The 23,643-nt window shown below is 36.8% G+C and overlaps 1 protein-coding gene across 3 annotated transcripts in view; it reads left to right on the forward strand.

Annotated features, from left to right (window-relative positions):
• The window catches only part of LOC145981619 (uncharacterized), a 427,540-nt gene that overhangs the window by 396,518 nt on the left and 7,379 nt on the right, over positions 1-23,643 (forward strand). For all 3 annotated transcript variants that reach the window (XM_083114992.1, XM_083114994.1, XM_083114993.1), the window contains 5 exons: positions 3,162-3,301; positions 7,271-7,373; positions 11,294-11,319; positions 15,233-15,307; positions 22,224-22,326. In XM_083114992.1, coding sequence (XP_082971118.1) covers positions 3,162-3,301; positions 7,271-7,373; positions 11,294-11,319; positions 15,233-15,307; positions 22,224-22,326 — 447 coding nt within the window. The remainder of the gene's footprint in view (positions 1-3,161; positions 3,302-7,270; positions 7,374-11,293; positions 11,320-15,232; positions 15,308-22,223; positions 22,327-23,643) is intronic.

Here is a 23,643-nt window from a genome sequence, read left to right on the forward strand (position 1 = left end):
GCACTTTTCTTGGCTGAGTGGAGTTCCACTCTCCCCTCCATGTTCAAGTAAGATGAGCAGGAAACGTGTTTTTGAGCAGGCCGTCGGAGGTGCCATAGCAATAGTTTATTATGGAATCCTACCGAGAAATCAATAGGTCTGGCAACACTGACGTTGGCTGCTCTGAAGGCTCCTTCCTCCTGTCTTTTCCCCCCACCCGCCAGCGCGATGGGGTCTGCGCAGGTTTCTTTGCTTGTGGTTCCACTATACCCCCAAACTCAAATCAAGTGCCCTCATCCTCAGCCAGGAATTTCCACTTCGAGTACTTAGTGCTTTGAGTTTTGTCTCATGAAAGACACAGAGCTTTAGCCACAACATTTTTGTGAATATTATTTATTTGTTATGTTTACCCAATCATTTTTTATATTCATAATCACAATAACGTCTAGTGGAAGAAAAGTTATGTAAAGTGGCCAAAATGCAATACAGCAATATTATATTGTACTCCCTCTGTCCCATAATTATAGTCCGGTATGCCAAAATGGTGACTTTTTATTTATGTTCTTTTGGATACTTGATCTGCCAATTGGTACTGATCCTTGAGTACAACATTGTATGACTCATTCCCGTGTTTCATTTTCTTCTTCTGTATACACCAATGTCACAGTTTGCATATCGGACAATTATTATGGGACAACAAACAAAAGTGTACCAGACAATAATTATGGGACAGAGGGAGTAGTTACTTAACACATTCGGGTCTGTCCTCATAATACAGCATTGTTACCTCTGGTCTGCGGTTTTTGGTTGTTTTTCAAAAAATCATAGAAAAAATATTTTTAATTTGTTTTTATTTACCACATATTTCTTAAATCTACAAAACTTCCTCTTTTCAATGAACAAAAATTTGTTAAATTTTATTTTCATTTTCAGACGTTTTTTAATATTTTTTTCAGCAATGTTTTGTGAAGAAGAAAAAAGTACAACATTGTAACAAATGTTAATATAGAGATATTTTAAGTTCGTAATCTGGAAATTTCAATAATTAACTACATAAACTATCAATACATCTTTTGAATCTTGCATAAGAATACTTCTTACGTGCACATAACAACAAATAATTACAAATTACAAGTAATTATCTTTTGTATGAAAAAGTGGCTGCAGGACGGGACCAGACGATATATCAGTTGGTTCTGCGTCATCTGTAAAAATTAAACAAATAAATAAATAAACTAAATAAATAAAATAAATTTTCATTTTACATACACTTTACAAAATAATAAATGGAAAAACTAAAAATACATCAGTGCATGTAGGAGAATCAAGCAAGAGGCAAGATGAATAGACCCAAAAAAATTACCTCTTCTCACTTCATTCATAAAATACTAGAGTTTGCAACACTGTTTATATTGTCGACAATAATTATTACGAATATAACCTACCTTCCAAATCTTCAAATTCATCTGCATCATCAAAATCGTCGCTAACTTCAAACTCTGAGGCGGAATCCTCTATGCAGTCTGGATCTAACGACGCCATTCTAAACAATGCACAGTACATCAACCCGACAACAAACAGTCACAGGTGCAAGATAAAAATAGCACATGAGTCACCTAGAGGTCAGAATTTCAACAGAGGGGCTTGAATGAACACGCACATGAGACGAAGTACGAGCATAGCCCGTCGTTCAATCGGCAAAGCGATTGCATACCACAGGATGGGCTATGCCCGTAATTCGTCCACATTGACTTTAAGTGCGCTGCGGGCTATGCCCGTCGTGAGACCCCAATGTGTTAAGGTCATCTTCTTGTCCATTACACATTTTCAAATAACTGAAACTTGGGTAATTGATGACACAAACTTTTATATTTGTCAAACTTACAAGGCTCATTCAATATATAACCTGAAATATGTTGTAACAAATATTTATTACAAGCACCAAAAGAACTACAGTGCTATGTTTCAACATAGTCCCCCCCCCCCTTAGTTCAATGCACCTACGCCAGCACTTGATAAGGACACTGATTCCACAAGAAAAAAATATTTTGGATGTGTGCATAACCACTCATGCACCGCTGATTGGACTTCGTCATCATTCTGGAACCTCGATCCACTTAATGCATCTTTCAGTGGGCCAAAGGTGTGGAAATCGGAAGGTGCGAGATTGGGCAAATATGGAGGGTGGGGTAAGCACTCAAACTTTAGGTAGACAATGTGACACTGGCAGTGTGTGGTCTTGCATTGTCATGGAGCAAAAGCACACAAGTGGACATCAGACCACGTCGTCTCTGCAGAATGGCTGGTTTCAGTTTTCGCACAAGAGATGGGAGTAGTTGGTACTGTTTGCATTATCCTACACTTATTTCCATCTGGGAAGCAATTTCACTGACAGTAATATGCCAGTTCTCCCATATCAAGTCCTCCACTTGTTGCGTTCTGTGACTGTAGTGACAGAGTGACCTGGACGTGGAGAATCTTCAACACTGGTTATGCCCTGTTTGAACTTCTCAGCCCACTCGTACACTTGTGATCAACTCATACAGTTGTCACTGTACTGAACTGTCATACGGTGATGAATTTCTATCACTTTCACGCCTTCACTCAACAAAAATCTCACGACACTTTGCTGCTCCAGTTTCGAGCACTCCTGTAAGGGTGCCGCCATCTTGTGTAACTGTTTCCCAGCATCCCGTGCACGAGGCAGGTGTGCCAGCTCCAGCTATGAATAGCTTACAGATCCCTTCACAAAATAACAAACATATAACAATCACGGTCGTATTCTATACTATTTTTCTGGTTATTTATTGAATGAACTTGTATATATTGTGAATGGAATACACTAGAACATAAATATTTAAATAGTTTCTCTTCTAGTAAATGGGTCTGCCTACAAGTTGATTAACTCAGTTGGTGTAATTTGTCCTATTGTTAGTTTCTGAATTTTTTTGTAGGGGTGTGGGGGTGGTTGGTAAAGTTAGAAGTTGCGAAGTGTACTGTGAGCATCATGGATCTATTAGAACTCCTATATATGATTTTGTTATAGTTTTGGATAGAACATAAATGATAATGGAACTATTATGATAAATAATGGAATATTCTTTTGTGATAGTGATGTCTGCAAATGCTTTGCTCATTTGATATTAATTATGCACAATTCTTAAATTCATTTTTTGCTTTAGATGTTGAGAACCCTCGTGTTATTGGATGTCCTAAATCCTTTGAAGTGGAACTGGCTTATGGAGAAACATCAAGAATGGTTACTTGGGAGGAACCAATCTTTAAGGACAATGTAAATGTAACACAAATCTACAAATCAAAGGTATTTGTCAATTTATAACACTAAAATTTAGTTTTCGTATTATTAACTTCCCTTAAAAATCCACTGCAGTGGTTACATTGATATGTGCATGTATTCTATTGCATTAAATTTGGTGAAGAACAATGCTTAATTTTTACCCATTTGCTTAAAATATATTGTTAGTTATATTCTGCCAATTAAATTTTAAGTTACAAATGTTCTATGAAGAACTTAAATGGATAATTTTCATTCTGAATTAATGTACGTTATTATTATTATTATTATTATTTATGATCTCAATAGGGTTACAATTAAGCCATTCAACATTTCATTTTGAACAATATTAATACAAATAATGACTTGATGCCCTATGTGGTAAATAAATATACAAAACCTACATCTAAGGAAAATGTGATGAATTTACATGAGTATATAAAGTGTTCTATAGTAGCAATGAAATAAAGAAAGTGTGAGAGTTATACGAGGCGTATTTGTAAAGTAAGTACCGTTTGCAAATATTGCCGCTGTAGCGATGCAGTCTCGACCGTGTGAGTTCTCGCTGACGTCCCTCATCCGTTAGTTAGCCATAGGCATGCGTGGGAGCATGTCATGTTTTTTCTTCGTAGTTTTCTGAAGGTTTGAAATGTTCAAGAAAATCAATCGGCCCACCGACTGTGAAGTCCGGTCTGTGATTTGTTTTCTCAATGCAAGAATGGTTGAATTCTTGCCTAGAGGACAGACCCCCAACAAAGATGCCTGCTGTGATACATTAATCCGGCTGCATCGTGCAATTCAAAACAAAAGACGTGGAATGCTTGGCGAAGGCATTGTGTTGTTTCACGACAATGCTCGTCTGCATACGGCCCAACAAACTCAAAATTTCATCACAGCCCTGACTTGGCACCAAGTGACTACCATCTCTTTCTTCATCTGAAGAAGACGTTTCTTGCTGGTCAGCATTTCGACGAGGATGACGACATCGAAGCAGCAGTGCATGGATGGCTTTCGTCACAGCCAGGAACATTCTATGATGATAGGATACAAAAACTAGTGCCACGCTACGACAAATGCTTGAACAATGGTCAAAATTAGGTATAAAAGTAGTTTAAGGTCTGTAGAATGCAATGCAAATAAAAAAAGGTACTAAACTATTTTACTTTATTTTTTACACTCTTTTGGTACTTACTTTACGAATACGCCTCGTACAAATTTAGAAGAAAGGAAAGTGTAGAGGGTTTGGATATGAGTATGTATGGAATTACTGTTCGAAGTACAGGGATGAAAATTTTAAACTATATGTGTGCGGTGGGAATGATGGGGAGTGTGGGTGGGTAAGCACTGAAAATAATATTTCTGAAGTTAGAATTTATATGCATGTAGCCACAAGACAGGCACGTATCTAGGAATATGTTTCCGAACCAAGTGTCTCAGGAATAATAATAATAATAATAATAATAATAATAATAATAATAATAATAATAATAATAATAATAATAATAATAATAATAATAATAATAACTATAACAATAATAATAATAATAATGTTAAATTAAAATAATTCTATTAAATCAAATTAATACTAATTACAATACATAAATTAATATTATATTATTATTACACGACTCTATAAGAATATAGATATAGCAGCGCATATTCATTACGTAGCTTACCTGTTGTTAAGATCGGAATAATTTACATAAGAACAAGTGCCTTGGCAATGAAAATAATGTCAAATAGATGAATAATTGAATATTTATCGAATAACAAAAATGATGTTACATGTAGTGGGAGAAAAGTAAGTTTCTGATTAATATCTTATGCATGTTATTTTGAGTAGTAGTGTACATAAATCTTCTTTGTAATGTCATTCAAAGCCGTATGATCCCAATATAATCCTTGTCTTCTAATAACTTCAGAGGAAATTATACAACAAATGCTAAACGAGTATATTTTCATTATTTAATTTTCGTACCTAATCAGTCTTTTCGGTAGGTGGGGGGAGGGGGGTCCAGACCCCCTAAATACGTCCTTCGTGTCCTTGAAAGCCGTATGATCCCAATATAATCCTTGTCTTACAATAAGTTCAGAGGAAATTATATAACAAATGCTAAACGAATACATTTTTCATTATTTAATTTTAATACTTGATAAATCTTTCAGGGGGGGTGGGGGTCCGGACCCTCCCTAAATACATGCTTGCCAGGAGACAATAGGTTAGAATTTTTTTTTACAAAACCAGGATGCATGAAATAGAACTCTTTGTAAAATGTAAGCTTTAAATTTGCACATAGCTGTCCATTATAATAGTACATACAGTGAAACCTTGATTTTACATTTTTGAGGAGACCAAGCTGAAAAAAACTGAAAATGCAGGAAAATGTAAAATCGAGGAACGTAAAATCAGGGTTACACTGTAATATAATAGGACATGAAGGTGATTTTACAGCTATAGTACATAGTTTCATAATCACTTTAACCAAAATGTTAAACACATATTTCCTGATTTTGATAACTTTTTATTTCAGAACATATCTGTACATACTATTAGACATTACTTACAGTGGTTCTAGTCAAAGAATGGACTTGGAAATTCTATTTTTGTCTTTTCTGTCAAAAGCCATGAAGGGTTACATGAACCACTGAACCAATCGGCTTTGTCCAGTTGCCGTGGCGAGGGGGAATTCTCGTGGTATTCTGCATTGCCAAATTATTTGTTTTGGGTCTTTACAAAACAGGTGGCTGCCACAACAAAGCAAAGCACGACAAAGCCTCATGGTTGCCGCCACGTAGCAAGCAAATGGGTCTCTGATTCCCTGCCTCTCCCTGAAATGTTAGCGAAGGGGGGTTGTTGACAGGTAGAGGTGTCATGTACGACCTGAGGAAAATCAGGCACGTAACAACCGGTAGCAACTCTGCTTTCCCCCCCTTGAACCGGAGGTGGTTTCCTCAAGTCCATTCTTTGGCCAGGCAGACTATAGTGTATTGAAGATCACATCATTATTTATTTAATTTTTTGTGTTAAGTCCACATTATGAACAGTAAGACTAATCAGTAAGTGCAATACAAACCACTTACTACATGCCTCTACTGGGTGTAGATCAAGATCACATCATTATGAACATTTTAAGTAATAAGTGTTTAATTTGATGTAACTTACACAAATTTTAGTATTTAAAGTGCAGTGGGCAAAATAAAAAAAAAGTTTTTTTAAAAAAATTGACAATGTTATTAATTTATGAGTGCATGTCAAAAATTTCACATTTTCTGAGACTCTTTCCCAACTTTTTCCCATTCTGTTTATTCTTGCCCCTCCTTCTTCCCCCCTCTGATACTGATAGAGTACATATTCATCAAATTCCTAAATGGCTAAATGCTTGGTCATGTTTGGGGATAGGTAGGGAAGGAAAGGGGGCGGTTGTATGATCCAGCATGGAGACAATAAAGTAATTTTGGGGATGAATTATGCAACTTTTCATAATCCCACCTTTACACACACAACAAATTTTGAGCATTGCCCATCCTAAATTTTGAATATGCTATTTGTGGCTTTACCATCCTGTGGTAATACCATATTTAATCTTTGTTTCACATAATATAAAAATCATATATTCCCTAGCTTTTGGTATCTATACAAAAAGTATCAAATGTTGAACACAAGCAATAATCAAGCTTTTTGCCATATCATTCTTGTTTATTAAGTCCGAATCAAACTTTATTGCAAAAACACGGTGTAACTCTACGCTTAAATTTTCTATGTCCCAATCTTCTCTATAAGAACCAGTTGGCATAAAGGTTAGCACTTTCTTTTTAGCTAACTCTTCAGTAGTAATATCACTTTGATGTGAACAACCTATCGTGACTTCAACTAATTTCAAAAGAGATTTGCGTAAAAATAGAATTTATAATTATTTCAAACATCCTCAGAAATGTAATAGAAACAAATACTGTTAATTATATGACATGATAAACAAGTAATCTTTATCTTTCTAGGAACCAGGCCAGATAATGTCTGTGGGTCTTCATCATGTAAATTATTTAGTCTCTGATGCAGCGGGGAATAGAGCCAAGTGCCACTTTGCTGTCAATGTAAAAGGTAATTAATTATATGTAGGTCAATGCACAATGTTTTTAAATTTTAGTTATACGTATTAATCTATCTTTCTATGATTTTTATAATTCATACTTTATATATTTTTCAAATATTTAAGTTAATCTCATATATAGATGTACTGGTAATATTTCATTTCAAGATTCTCACATCATCTTTCCATCTTCATTTTGCAACAGAATTAGAAAAATGTGCCTGGATTAACCTCATGTATTTTCTTAATATAAAGAACCACAAGTGGCACTGGAGGGTAGATAAGTATCATTAGAAGTTCCGTATAATTGTAAATACCCTGACTGCCAAAAGCAGCCTGTCAGTTTTGTTTGATTGGTGAATAATATTCAGGAAATACACCAGTTGATTGACTATGGGATTAGTGATTATCAGGAAACGGATTTATAGGTAAAAATGTGCTAAATATGTAAATACATATTTAGTTATTTTCACCAAAATATGGAGTTAACCTTTAAACAGCCAATGGATCATATATGACCCATGGAAAGTATAGGCGACCCATGGTACCGATTACAACATTCACATGCTTTTAGGACCTTCATACTTGTATGTGAGGTTGTAAACGCTGACAGATGTTGTGATAAGACTTTGAAATGTCATGTGGAAGAAACCCCCTCCCCCTTTCTCTAATATGCAAATTAGCTAATTTTTGCCAAAATGCAGGATTGTACATATTGCATCATATTTCAGCCTGTATGAGGACTAGGGACTTGAAACAAGTTTCACTTTGTTGCAAAAAGTCTATTCTTTGAAAACAATGCAAAAGTTTGCGCCCTTTTTCCAAAATAACTGGCGAACGTCAGATTTTTTTTCATTGAAATTTGGGGACTTGGCTCCTCCCAACCCTGTTTTTCTTACTTGGGCTTTCTGAATTGTACACGGTTGCGTGCTCCGATGTTTTTGCTTTAAAACAAAAGTTATCCGAAGTAGATTGCTCAAATAACTTTTTTCTGAAATAAGTGTAAAAATTTAAAAATCGCACGCAAAGGCCGCGGCGAGAGAGGGGTTACTCTCGAAAACCGGCTCGGCTGTTTAAAGGTTAAATATGGATTTAAATTGTAAAAAAATTCCTTTTTTAATAATGTGAGACACTACGCAAGTTTCTCGGCATTGTGACTATTACCGTGACTGGGTTGAAGAGAAACCAGAAGAGAATCCCATACGTGTGCCACAAAATCATTCCTTCTGGCCCTGCTATGGGGTTAGCAATGGGCTGCTTCACTTGGGACTCTCTTCCAACGTTGTAAAAATAACGTTTGTAACAACCAGGAGTCGATGCTTGAGTCTTCATTGTTTATTGTTGACAAAAATTGTAAATAAACAGGAATTTCAAGTGTTTTACAAGAGAACAAGTAAACAGCTGGAGATGCAATATTGAGAAAAGAAACATTATTGTTCGGATCACAGAAATCTTGTAATTAATGAAATTGGAGGGTATAAAAAGTTCGTAAACTTTCTTTTGTTTAACGTTGCTTCAGACTTTGTCAGTTATTTGCAAGCCATTCACCCAATTATTTCAGTCACATGGGGACATGTAGTTATTGCACGAATATGGGGTATATGTTGCAAAAAATTCTGAAATATAGAAATAATGTACCAGGTGTGCTGGTTAATAATTCTTAATTTCGTCACTGGATGGCGCTGGAAGCAAGGGTTGGTGCACAGTCTCAACTGTTACGTCAGTGTGTTGCCAGGACAGTACCTGTCAAAACACCGTGGATGTGCAACTGAGTGCGAGTGATCGTGATGTTGGGTTTGTGTGGGAAACATGTCGACCTTCAAACCAAATAAGGAGCATGTGCAGCACGTCCTGCTTTTATTGTTGAATCGAAAAAAAAACACGAGTGAAAGCCATTGTATCCTTGGGGAAACATACGGTGACAATGTCCTAACGCAAGATGTGTGTGTGCGTTGGTTTCGATGATTCAAAAGTGGTGATTTCGACTTGAAAGACCAAGATCGCCCGGGCCAGCTGAAAAAATTCCAAGATGCCGAATTGCAAGCACTGTTGGATGAAGACGATAAGCAAACGCAACAACAACTGGCAGAGAAGTTAAATGTTGGTCGCCAAACCATATCTGATCATCTTCATGCCATGGGAAAGATCCAGAAAGCAGAAAAATGGGTCCCACATCATCTGAACGACAGACAAATGAAAAAGTGAAAAACGGTTTGTGAAGTGTTGATTTCTCGGCATGAAAGAAAGTCGTTCTTGCATTGGATAGTGACTGGGGACAAAAAATGGTTCTACTTCGAGAACCCAAAATGCAAAAAGTCATGGATTGATCCAGGACAACCTTCAACATCGACCGCAAAACCGAATCGCTTCGGAAGGAAGACAATGCTGTGCATTTGGTGGGATCAGAAGCGTGTGGTGTACCATGAGCTTCTGAAACCAGGTGAAACAGTGAATGCTGTTCCCTACCATCAACAACTCATCAATTTAAACCATGCATTGATCGAAAAGCACCCAGATTGGGCGACGTGATATGAAAGCGCCTCATCAAACACAGCGAAAGGCATCAGAGACACCATTTCTGCACTTGGCTGGGAATTCTTGCCCCACCCACCATACTCACCAGACTTAGCCCCTTCGGACTACCACTTGTTTTTATCAATGTCTCACTCACTTTCCCAGCAACACTTCAACAAATACGAAGATGTCAAACATTGGCTTGTTGACTGGATCACCTCAAAATGTGAACGATTTTTCTGGAAGGGCATCCACAATTTGACGGACAGATGGGCACAATGTATAGCTAGCGATGGCACATACTTTGAATAAAGCATTTGTTACCTTTCTGCCCAGATACACTTGTTTTCTTTTGGATCAATTAAGAATTATTAACCGTCACATCTGGTATATAAATAACTAAAATATGTAAAATATGAGCCAAAACTTAATATATGTACAAATATGGAAAATAGAAACTTAATTTTTGAAGTCTACATGCCATGATGTGCAAAGATAATAAAAACAATAATTGATTTCAGCTTCACACTTATATATGTATTTACCTATACATATATATTCGTTCCCTGAGTAAGTATGTTCTGCCACAAAATAAATGAAGATCTGCAGACATCAAGAATGAAACCTAAAATCTCAGACAACTTTAATGGCATATGTTATTGTGGATGATTACAAGCAATATTTCTGTTTGATGATGGTATCAACATACACTCAGGATTCTGTTTTGCTATACATCTATAAACATGAAAACAAAAAAATAATAATGAACACAGGGTTACACTCTCCACTTTTCATTCTTGAGATGATATATGCATAAAGTTTATTTGTATTGTGGTAGTATTTTTCTGCTTCTTTCTTGACATGTTCTCTACAGAGATACTGACAAGTGTGAGCATTTGAAGCAAATTGGACATGGAGAATGCATTCTACCATTTGATCTAGGAACATGCATGTGTGTTTATGCACAGGCCATGCTGCTCAAATCTCCTATGGTTAAATTTGTTTCTGCTGAAAACTTACCTCACCTCGGGTAAGGTATCTACGGGGTGGCAAAAGTTTCCACTTCTCAATTGACCTTTCAGGTTTTTTGGTATGGATCGTGATTAAATAAAATTTATTTTATTCATATGCAAATGATACATCTCCAAATTCACACATAGACTCGACTTCTGTGTTTCTCACAATAAATATATCGAATAATATTACATTATAAAAATCTGTTGTGAATCTAAAATGCACACAAACAGCTACATACACTTCCATTTGATTTACGAAACCATAATATTTAAAATTTCCTGCATTTTCTACATTTAGATGTTATATTTGTTAATATACGTACATAAACATGTTTTTCTCATGTATGGATTTTCTTATGTCATATATAATAATTGTTTTTTTTCGTTTTTTCTTTAAACAGAAGGTGAATCTGCAAAAAGTTCTCATGTAAGTAGAAATTATGAATTCGAATCATTTATTGCAATTCATCTGTTTATTTTGTAAAGTGTGTAAACTTCTATTGTCACTACCCAGCTTAATTTTTCCAATTATTTCCGATATCCAATATGAGATTTTAGACACTGTATCGGAACCAATTGGTCTATCAGGACCAATTGGTCAATTGTAATGAATTGGTTTCTATTGGAAAGTATTTTATTGTTTTCAATATATTGCTCATTAAAAATTCTTATCTATACAACTCTAAATGTAATGGAGAAATCATAAAAAACAAATAAAATAAATTTCTGGTAAAGCATGTGGAATTTGTAATTAGAAAACTTTCACATACAAAACTTTTTCAAATATATGAACTTTTTTAACTCTGTAGCTTCATCGTGATTAACACACTTATAGAAAATCGAAAAATATGCTGCTTCAGTCATAAATTGACATGTTGTTCTTCCTCTATACATGCAAAAACAGCAACAAATTAGATTAAACAAAGAATCTGACCCACAACACTTGAAAAAGTGATAAACAAACAAAACACTGTCGAGGTTGACTTAGTTGATCAAAAGCTTGTTCATTTTTCAAATTGCATTACATACACATAAGAATAACCATGGAAATTTCATATTGGAAAAACAAGAACTAATATGAACATTTATTCCTACTACTAGGTCGAGTTTGTTCTTAAGAAAGAGCTCTTGTTAGGTATTTATTAAGATAAAACTGACTTCAGTAGTATGCATTAGAATTCAGAAGAAATTCAGTTCAAGTGTACTGTTTTTTGAAACAACTTCCAAAGCACAGGAAATGTGGTGTCAAGAATGAAAGTACCTATGCTTTGAGTCAATAAATGAATTGATAACATTGATTCTACAATAGATACAAACTTACAATTGAATACAAATCACCAATTGGAAATTGTCTTGATTTTCTAATTGGTTTCAGTTGAGATTCCAATTGAAACCAATACATTCTGATAGAATCCGATTCATTCCAATTGAAACCGATAGAATCTGATTCATTCCAATTGAAATTGATAGAATCCGATTCATTCCAATTGAAACCAATAGAATCCAATTCATTCCAATTGAAACCGATAGAATCCAATTCATTCCAATTGAAACCGATAGAATCTGATTCATTCTAATTGAAACCGATAGTATCCGATTCATTCCAATTGAGACCGATAGAATCCGATTCATTCCAAATGAAACTGATAGAATCCGATTCATTCCAAATGAAACCGATAGAATCTGACTCATTCCAATTGAAACTGATAGAATCTGATTCATTCCAATTCAAACCGATAGAATCCGATTCATTCCAATTGAAACCGATAGAATCCGATTCATTCCAATTGAAACCGATAGAATCCGATTCATTCCAATTGAAACCAATAAAATCTGATTCATTCCAATTGAAACTGATAGAATCCGATTCATTCCAAATGAAACCGATAGAATCTGACTCATTCCAATTCAAACTGATAGAATCTGACTCATTCCAATTCAAACTGATAGAATCTGATTCATTCCAATTCAAACCGATAGAATCCGATTCATTCCAATTGAAACTGATAGAATCCAATTCATTCCAATTCAAACCGATAGAATCCGATTCATTCCAATTCAAACTGATAGAATCCAATTCATTCCAATTGAAACCGATAGAATCGATTCATTCCAATTGAATCATTTCCAGCTGGGTAGAATTATGTTGTATAAATCTCAAAATATATTTATATTAGTACGAGGCGTATTTTTTAAGTAAGTACCGTTTTGATATGTACAAAAAACAAGTAAACTTTTTGTAACAATTTTATTGTTACATGAAAGACCACACTTTTATCTACTTTTCCACATAATTGCCACCAATATTAAGGCACTTATCATATCGAACAACAAGCTTTTGTATTCCGTCGTCATAGAAGTTTGCCGCCTGAGTTGACAGCCACTGCAACACGGCCGTTTTGAGGCTATCGTCGTCATCGTGGCACTGACCTCTGAGATGCTTCTTAAGTTACAGAAACACGTTGTAGTCACTGGCCGCTAGATTGGGGCTGTATGGAGGATGATCAAATTGTTCCCAGCCAAATGATGCGATGAGATCTTGAATTCGATTGGCCGCATGTGGACGGGCATTGTCATGCAGCAAAATGATCCCTTTACTCAGCATGCCACGCCTTTTGTTTTGAATGGCAAGGCGCAGTTTTTTTAAAGTCGCACAATATGTTTCGGAATTTATTGTGTCACCACGAGGCAAAAAATCAACAAGCAACACCCCCTTACTGTCCCAAAACACGGTACACATGATTTTCCGGACTGAAATTGTCTGCTTAAACTTCAGTTTCTTGGGCGATGTTGAATGCCGCCATTCCATGGATTGTTGTTTTGTTTCGGGTGTAACGTAGGGCACCCATGTTTCATCGCCTGTACACTTCACAAATCTGATGGTGAATTTCAACTGCTTTCATGCCTTTAGCACTAAGAAAACGAATAACAGCGTGTATTTCACAGTCGGCAGGATTCTCAATTGGCGGAGGCATTTTAAATACGCAAAGCAAATGTATACACGATCGATTGTTGCTGCAATGGCGTCTGTGGCTTCCCAACAGATGTAGGTACACAGTGCGCATGCACGGGACACCGACCGCAGCGCTGCAGCTGCGGAATTTTAAAGCGGTACTTACTTTAAAAATACGCCTCGTACATACCCCTCAAAGTGGAAATTCCTAGCTTCATCAAGTGCGGGAATAGGCGGTGTTGGGGATGAGGCAGGGGGGGGGGTGTATCATGTATGTATGGATCAACATTGAGAAAAGAGGTGGAAGAATGTGCCTGCATTATATGTGAAGAAACTGAGAGTTTTTGAACCTAATAATCTTGGATGTACACCATATAATGTATCTGTCACAATAACCTCACTGAAGTACACCATTCATTCTTGGGAACTGTAATGTGATACTCTTTAAAACAGGAATCTTCTGACATTTATGTTGTTGGGAGTTTGTCACTTGGCCTTTCATTATAATCTCTTGAAGTATTTGAATTCAACCATAAAAAATGCAAGGCAAATTAGTACACTGCCTTGTAATCAAGGGGTCCTGGGTTCGATACCCGGTGGAGGCACATAGTGGTTCGGATCCCACCTTAAACTTTACTGTGCATAAATTGGACTTAATATACCCAGCCAGGGAAATTAGACTTTTTTGTAATTCCTTCCTATAAAATTTGGAGAGCACATTTAAAAAATTATAGATCTAAGTCTTGAAATGTATTTAAAAGCTAGAGTTTGCACCTTGTAGATACATATGGGATATTTCAACACTGTCACTATCATCTAGTCCCAACTTTGACTACTACTTGGGGAGAAAAAAGTACAATGGTTCAGTTCTCACTAGGTAATTCTAGTTTGAAATAGTCTTATCTAAGCATAAAGTAGGCTTAAAAGAAACTTTTCCATAAACTTACTTTCTTTTTTACATGGAAGTACCTAGTGACAACTGATATATTCAGAAAAATTCTTACAAAAAGCAAATAATATTTTTTTTTAGTTTGCAAATTTCAAAAATTCCTTTTCATTTTTGTTCTGTGTAGTTAAGTGGCGTATTCTGAAGATTTCACCTGGTTTACTGCATATTTATTGCATATTTTTATTATATATGAATTATATATAATACAAATCAAGCACCAATGCAAGCATGCAAGTAAAAGTCCGTTAACTTTCTAATTTTCTGGCAATTTCTATGTACATAAACGAAAAAGATGGTTTACCAAACCTGGTAACAGGGGGAATACGCCACTGGTGTCAGTTGCTTGTGTTATCAAAATTAAAGATCCTTGCTATAATTCTTCTAGGGGACAATGCATTTCTATCATGGCATCACTTGTTTGAATTTCTCATTCAATAGACTGTAAGCAGTAGTTACCGCAAGCTGGTTGTATGCCCTGGCATGAAGCCTGGAAAAGTTGTGCAAGTGTATTCGGTAAGTGGTTTTGCTTTTCTATTTTCCTGATCTTTGTTGAAAATATTTGACATGAACTGACAATGCCGAGAATTGAGATTTGTGCTTAATGCTAGTATGTTTATGCTGTATTGCATGTGTTCATGGTTGATACCACAACTTTGCAGGTGGGCAGGGCTGCCCCCCCCCCCCAAGGCCATAGATGCATCCCCCCAAAGTCGTTATTCAAAATCCCCCTAAAAGAATTGTTCATCCTAACCTCCCTCCCCCACACACAAATATAGTTTGGATAAACACACAGTAATTGATTTTTGTTTGAATGTCAATAATTTGATTTCATTAAACAAAATCGAAATACGTAAGCTTTACAAAAACTGACAGTACTTTACACTTATACAGTCAGTCGTAGCACAGCAACACATACGAGGTGCATGTAAAAAAAAAAAAAGGACCGATATTTTTTTAAAAAAACATGAAAATGATAGGAGAAGAAATTTATTGTGATTGATAAACAAGTACATACCTTGGCTATTTTTAAACGTAGTCACCATTAACCTCCAGACATTTCTTCCGTATACCCTCTGCGTAAAAATCTGCCGCCTGAGATTGCAGCCAGTCCAGAACTGATGTCTTGAGCACGTCACTGTCGTTGAAACGCTTCGATGGAAGCCACTTTTTCAGGTGAAGAAAAAGAAAGAAATCGCTGGGGGCAAGGTCGGGGCTGTAAGGGGGATGATTGAATAGTTCCCATCGAAATCTTTTAATTGTCTTAACAGTACGAGCAGCTGTGCGTGGGCGGGTGTTGTCATGGATCAGAAAAATTCCAGAGCGTAGCTTTTCTTTCCGCCGATTTTGGATGGCACGTCGCAGATTATTCAGTGTTTTGCAATACACCTCTGCTGTAATTGTTCGTCCTGGTTCCAAGAAGTTCACAAAAATCACACCCTTTTGGTCCCATAACACGGTTGCCATGATTTTGTGAACTGATGGTGTTTGTTGGAATTTCTTCGCTTTAGGAGAACCAGAGTTCCGCCATTGCATTGACTGCTGCTTCGACTCCCCAGTGGCGTACGATATCCACATTTCATCCCCCGTCACTATATGCGAAAAGAGGTCATCCCCATCCTCCCCCCAGTGGGCTAAAGAATCACGTGTGGCTGTCCTTCTTTGCTCTTTGTGAGCATCTGTCAACATTTTTGGTACTCACCTCGCACACAGTTTGTGATACCTCAGGTTGTCAGTCACAATTCGATACACTGTTTTTGCAAACACTTCTGGAAACTCTTTGGCGAGTTCAGATATTGTGAACCGGCGATTGGAACGCACTTTCTCATTAACGCGTTCCACCAGGTTGTCCGTCTGAACACTAGGCCTTCCGGTACGCTCATCGTCATGGACATTTGAACGCCCTTCCCGAAATTCTCTGCACCATTGCCTGACCTTCGCTTCACTCATCACTGTCGGTCCATAAATGGCACACAATTCCAGATGGATGTCAGCTGCATTCTGTCCTTTGGCGTTCAGAAATCGTATGACAGATCTCACTTCATATTTGGCGGGATTTTGTATTACGGCAGCCATTTCACCTTACTGCTACTCACACGTACGCAACCCCACTCTGACGATTCTATTTCTGTTGCAAGCACAGAATACTAGGGCATGCTCCTGCGCATGCTCAACTTTATCAGTGTTGCCAACCCCACGTAAAAAAATATCGGCCCTTTTTTTTGACATGTGCCTCGTACAAGCGAAACAAATCATGCTGAAATGATCCAACGCTAAAACAAAAGTTCGTATGTCGAAAGTTACGAGCAGACTCGGAACTACCACAAATAATACACCAGACATTGTTTACCACTGGCCGAGATGCCAGCAATTGAGAGGCACATGACATTGGAAATCTTTCATTACAGTTGAAATTAAAAGTCTAAAGGAAGAAAATGCACGTCTCACTTTCATGTTTGCTAACACAAAATGTACAAAACTGCTCAGGTTCATTGCCATTGTCAGTGTAAACAGTTTGTTTGCTTGACTAACCTTGTATTAATGCAAACAGCAAATCCCTCCCAGACAGATTCTGAGATGGTGGTTCATTTCAACCCGATCGTCGCAATCACCCACAGGTAGGTAGAAAAACTGTACATAATAACCATAACTAAAAAATCAATAACAAGTCAATTAAACGAAAGGTTTCCCCCCTCATTTTTGTGTGAAGATATATTGAATTGGTAGCTAAATTATAAAATTTTGTTCCCCCAAAAAATCCCCATGATTCGCTGTTTCATGAATCCCCCCTGTGGACACTCCTGCATGTGGGAAGAATTGCTCTGTTTATTTGTGGTTGAAAGTGCAGTAACCCTGAAATGTATTACATTCACAGCATGAAAATTGTGAAATGTTATTGCTATAGAATTTTATTTTGGAAATGATCATTAGGATATATAACTTTCTCGAGAGTGATACTTCATTGTTGCCATTCATTCTTTGCCTTTTAGCATCTATCTAGCATGTACAGTGGAACGAGTTTTACATTTTTCAGGGAACCAAGCTGAAAAAGTTTGAAATGCACAAAAATCTACAACCGAGGAAAATTTTACATTTTCCTTCCAGGTGTGCCGGTTAACAATTCTTAATTGATCCGAAAGAAAACAAGTGTATCTGGGCAGAAAGGTAACAAATGCTTTATTCAAAGTATGCACCATCGCTAGCTATACATTGTGCCCATCTGTCCCTCAAATTGTGGATGCCCTTCCAGAAAAATCTTTCACATTTTGAGGTGATCCAGTCAGCAAGCCATTGTTCAACATCTTCATAATTGTTGAAGTGTTGCTGGGAAAATGAGTGAGACATCGATGAAAACAAGTGGTAGTCCTTCTTCGTCTTTGTCGTATCATCTTCATCCAACAGTGCTTGCAATTATGCATCTTGGAATTTTTTCAGCTGGCCCGGGCGATCTTTGTCTTTCAAGTCGAAATCACCACTTTTGAATCATCGAAACCAACGCACACACACATCTTGCGTTAGGACATTGTCACCGTATGTTTCCCCAAGGATACAATGGCTTTCACTCGTGTTTTTTTTTCGATTGAACAAGAAAAGCAGGACGTGCCGCACATGCTCCTTATTTGGTTTGAAGGTCGACATGTTTCCCACACAAACCCAACATCACGATCACTCGCACTCAGTTGCACATCCACGGCGTTTTGACAGGTACTGTCCTGGCAACACACTGACGTAACAGTTGAGACTGTGCACCAACCCTCGCTTCCAGCGCCATCCAGTGACGAAATTAAGAATTATTAACCAGCACACCTGGTACATTGAGACCATCAAGATTAATTGTTCAATGTGAGAAAATGGAAAATTGAGGTTTCACTGTATTACTTTAGTCTCTTGTGAAAGTCATGCACACTACTGCAATATTTATGTTCATTTCTTGTATTTTGATATTTTACATAGCTTGTCAACCACTTTGGGCTAATTGAAATGATGAGGAGAGTGATAATTAGATGAAATTGATAAAGGAACACTCTTGGCTAGGGCAGGACTCCAACCTGGGTTTCCTTCTGATCATCAATTTCACCAACATTTTGAATATTTTACTGCAATTTTCCTGTCCTTCATTTTGCTACATGGGGGACCCAGGTTCGATTCCTGGGGTTGGTGTTCTAAGATCGGAATTTTTCCGGCCTTGTCTCCACATAAAGTGACTGGAGCTCACGTGGCCTGAGCATGGTACTGATCACATCACCTCTGAAATGGCCAAATGTGCCTTCGTGGCACAGTGCTACATGTACAGGGAACTTTACTTTTTTGCCGGACCCTGTGGCCGAGAGGTTAGGACATCGTGCTGCGATACCAAGGGCCCTGGGTTCGAATCCTGCTCGGGCTTGGTTGTTTGTGAATGTCCATTCATCCATTTCATCATTTTATCACTCATCCCCATCTTCGCAAATTAGTCAAGAGGCACAAAACATGGAGTAAAATAAACTACAGTAGACTCGTGATTAACGGAGTCCTGATTAACCAAGGCTCCGGGTTAACCGAGGGAGTGGTTGGAAAACATCGTGCATCCCCTGTTTGTTTACCAGTAAGTTGGAGTCAAATCACCATCTGCACTGCACGTGTTCATTACATTGTCGGTGTATCTGATTGTTACGGTGGTGTTTAAATCTGTGTAGGCCTATTCTAAGCCAGTAATGTAGTTTGAGTGGCAAACTGAAAAGGTGTGTCCAAAAAACTATGAAAGACTTTTTGAAAAAGTAATCTTCTCATTTATGTTGTACTAGTGATAAATAATTACTATAGAGTTTTAAGTGTTGTTTTGTCATTTACGACCTATTAGCACATTATCTCCATATTATCCGAGTTTTTCTGTATCCGAGGTAGTCTCAGTCCCAAATAGCTCGGATAATCGCGAGTCTACTGTAAATCAATCAATCAATCATTATATTTTTGTTATTTTACCTCACCTTTGGCCAATTGTGACTAGGATGAAAATGAGTGATGATTATATGTTATGAAGGGACTCTTACAAAGGACAACCATGTCCAGGGCAGGACTCAAACCTGAACTTTGATGACGAGATCCCAAATCATTCACTGAATCATAGCCATAGCAAAAAATGAGTGTAAAATTTCAGAAGTGTAACAGAATTTGACGTTTTCATAGTCCACAACTTATCATAGGAATAAATAGTTTCACGAGTTTTCAAAAATCCCTCAAACTTTCAAATTTTTTTCTTGAATCAAGTTTGTAAAAGTTAATAACAAAACAACTGCTAATTTCAGTATATTGGTAATATAAAATGTTCAAAAACCCACTGTCCTTGATATTTCCTCATCCAGTGTATCAAGTAGATTTCTCTATTTGAAATTTATCATGCAAAAAATGGGTAGGTTAGTATCTTGTAAGATGAATTTCAATCTTTTAATTCCAACTGGGCATTAATTGAACAACATAGTCAGATGTCAGGCACGCCTGGTATTACCTTCTAACATGAGAGATATCGCCAGTCTTTCTGACCATCACCCTCCTTCGCCGTTTTCTGCCTCTGGCTGGGTCGGCATAGAAGTGAAGCCTCTCCATTTTCTTCTGGTCTTCCACTATTCCTTTCTTTCCAATCTTGTCCTCTTCTCCTAACATTCTTCACTATCTTCTCTTTCCACCGACATCTTGGTCTCCCCCTTGCCCTTATTCCCACTCCTTGTCCATTGTAAGCTCTTACTGGTAGTCTTTCTGCATCCATCCTCTTCATGTGTCCGAACCATCTGATCTGTGCCTGATCTATCCTGTCCTGAAGCTTCACCACACTCCTCACTGTCTGTCGGATCTCCTTATTCTATCCCTTCCAGTCTTCCCCAATACACTCCTTAAAAATTTCATCTCCACTGCCTGCATCTCTCTTTGTCTCTCTCTGTCATTGTCCAAGTAACTATTGGTACATAGTATGTGTTATATATTACCTTCTTGCATTTCATAGGTACATCCCTGTTCCATATTAATCTTCGAACGCTTTGTTATAGTCCACCACCCACTTGTCCTCTTCTGTTTACCTCCTCATCTATTATTCCACCTCTCAATTAAGCTTCCTTGATATTTGAAGCTCTCCACTACCCTCAACTCTTCTGTGTCCATCTTTATTCTTGGTTAATTTCTGGCTCTGTTTCTTGTTGTTATTAGCACCTTGCTCTTTTCTGCACTGAATTTAATTCCTGCTCTTCTGATTTCCTCATTCCAACTATCAAGCTGTCTCTGTACTTTTCTTCCCTGTTTCCCCATATTACTAAGTCAGTCGCTAGAGGCACATATTTTTTGTAAATAAAAAAGCAAAATTTCGGTACAAAAACAGTCAATTTCGGGTTCGAAAGCAGTAAATAAAATAAAATTTCGCTGTTATAGCGGTGAAAAGGCAGCATATAAAATGACATTTTGGTTTTAAAAATGTGAATATAATCCCAAATTTGATTTAAAAACTGCACTCTTACACAACATAAATATATCCCTTCTAGTAGCACATTAAATCATTACCAGAATATTAAGATAATTCCTGTATAAAGGGGTCCACTTTTGCTTCTCAAATGTTTGCAGCAGAATTAATCAATTTTCTGTGAATTGCATAACTTACAGGATACTTCAGACTTCAGAAAGTGTCGCGTAAATTTCGTGTTTAAAAGTCTATTTCGCATTTTGCAGTTCATTTCGCATCATTTCGTGACAAAACAGGTTAGGGAAATCCACCTCACACCTTTCAGAAACATGAAAAATTAACATTACCATGTGTTATTTCACATTTCGTGTTTTCGTCAAAAACGAAATATGCATGCCTCTACAATCGCCAGTACACCTCGTAATTTTAAAGGAAATTTTTGTTTATAAATATGCCATAATTAACCCCATAAATTGTCTGTAATGCATAAAATGCATAACAATTTATCGTTCTCTTATTAATTCAATAAATACCCACAGAGAACATCGATACACATTAAAAATATTTAAAAAGCAATTCCACAGCTGTCTTATTCATGTATCTATTTTACTTTGTACAGAAACTGCTTTTACTCCTTGGTGACTTTTTCTGCATACTGAATGTTTGTGTAGAGCATGATTATCTTCTTTAATGTTTCAAAAATATCCACATACACAAAATTAATATGCAGTGTAAGATTCATGAGTCTATCTATTTTTGTACGAAAGTTATGTACGTTCATAGTCTTGGTTGCATGACTTTTTGGATACCCTGTATAAGGAAGGGAATGAGGAATCAGATTCCTTTCCATGAAATGCCTCAAGTATCATTTATCCAGATCCTAAGTTAATTTATTTATCATTTTTAAAACATTTATTCTTATAGGAGTAACACAAAAGTGATATTGTTATTGTACTTTTCTATCTTTATGATGTAATTCTATGAGATATTATATCTTTTGTTTTCCAGTGGCAGGTTCCTCCAGGATGTTATATTCATCAGAGTCGAAGCCAGATTGTTGCTGGAACTTTCACTATTCAAGGATTACATAGACGTCAGCTAGAAATAGGAGGTACTTGTTTCTTGCTTTTCACTTCAATTTTATAATGTTTGCTAATTGAATGTTTAGGCTGTGTCCGAAAGGTGAAAGACCGTACTTGAAGCAAGCATCCTCCGAGTATGGTCTTGGAGTGCGGTCTTCACGTCGTGGACTGGAAGTGCTGTCTTTCGAATTGCACTTCGACTGCAGCGCCAAATACGATCAGTAGATAAAACTGAGGACTTGTTGTTTTCCCCGCGTTTTAAACACTTATTTTTTCACCACAGATATCACACAGCATTTTCAAATGTTCTTGTTCATACATTTCCACACATTAGAAGAACTTCAACCAACAACTTGCTGGCCTATAACATATATTTAATCTGTGTTGCTGGCTGTGTTGCTGTGTTCATTCAAACAAATGAACAACGAGTGCAGAAATCATGTGATCAAGTCAGAAACGATTCGTACTCTGTGCTGGGGTCTCGATTGCTCATGTACTTGGCACTTTCGAACTGCACTAGACAAAGTCACTTCCATCAAGACCTTACTTCAAGTCTGCACTTTGTACCTTTCGGACACAGCTTTGGTATTGTAATCATGGTACTTCTGTAAGTTTAGTATTGTAATAATGAAGGTTCTTTTGTTTGAAATCAAATGTGTATATCTGTCATCCCAAAAAGCGAAGAAGAGGAAAAATAAGAAATATAAAAATAGCCTGTGAATAACGTTCAATCTTACATATGTGAGTGAAGGATATCTTTCAAACTCTGTAAAGTTAATCACTAAACTTTGTAATTGTTTCAATGATACTAAGTCTACATCTACAGTTAAGATGATAACGAACATCATATTGCTCTAGTGCAGTAATCACCAAACCATCTATCACGAGGTCATTTTCAGAAGCTCGTTAGGGGTTTGGCTAGAATAGACTGCGGTGATTTATTTGAAAAATCCCGAATACAGAAAAATACATTTTATTCGTGTATTCAAAGATAAGTGTGCTGATTGACCCCCACCCACATTTCTTCCACTGAGGCTCGAGGATCTTTCTCTTTGCAGTCTGTCTCGTGTATACTTTACAAGAATTGTGGTTTGTTTAAGTGATACGTCTTGTATCTGGTATAAGATTGAAACAATAATGGGAAGTACAAGTAAAAAAGCAGAACTATTATTTTCTTTCAGAGTGGAAGGAGGAATATTTTTAAAAAATATAAGATATGATAAATAAGATTTATTTCATCCATGAATCACTTATTTGCATTTACATGCTGTGATATCAGACATGTCAGTTTGTGTTTACAATATCATAAACAGTGCAATGTAATAAAACAATGAAATACAATTTAT

This window comes from Lepisma saccharinum, chromosome 29 (assembly GCF_977018435.1).
Source record: "Lepisma saccharinum chromosome 29, izLepSacc3.1, whole genome shotgun sequence".
NCBI classification, from domain to species: Eukaryota; Metazoa; Arthropoda; class Insecta; order Zygentoma; family Lepismatidae; genus Lepisma; species Lepisma saccharinum.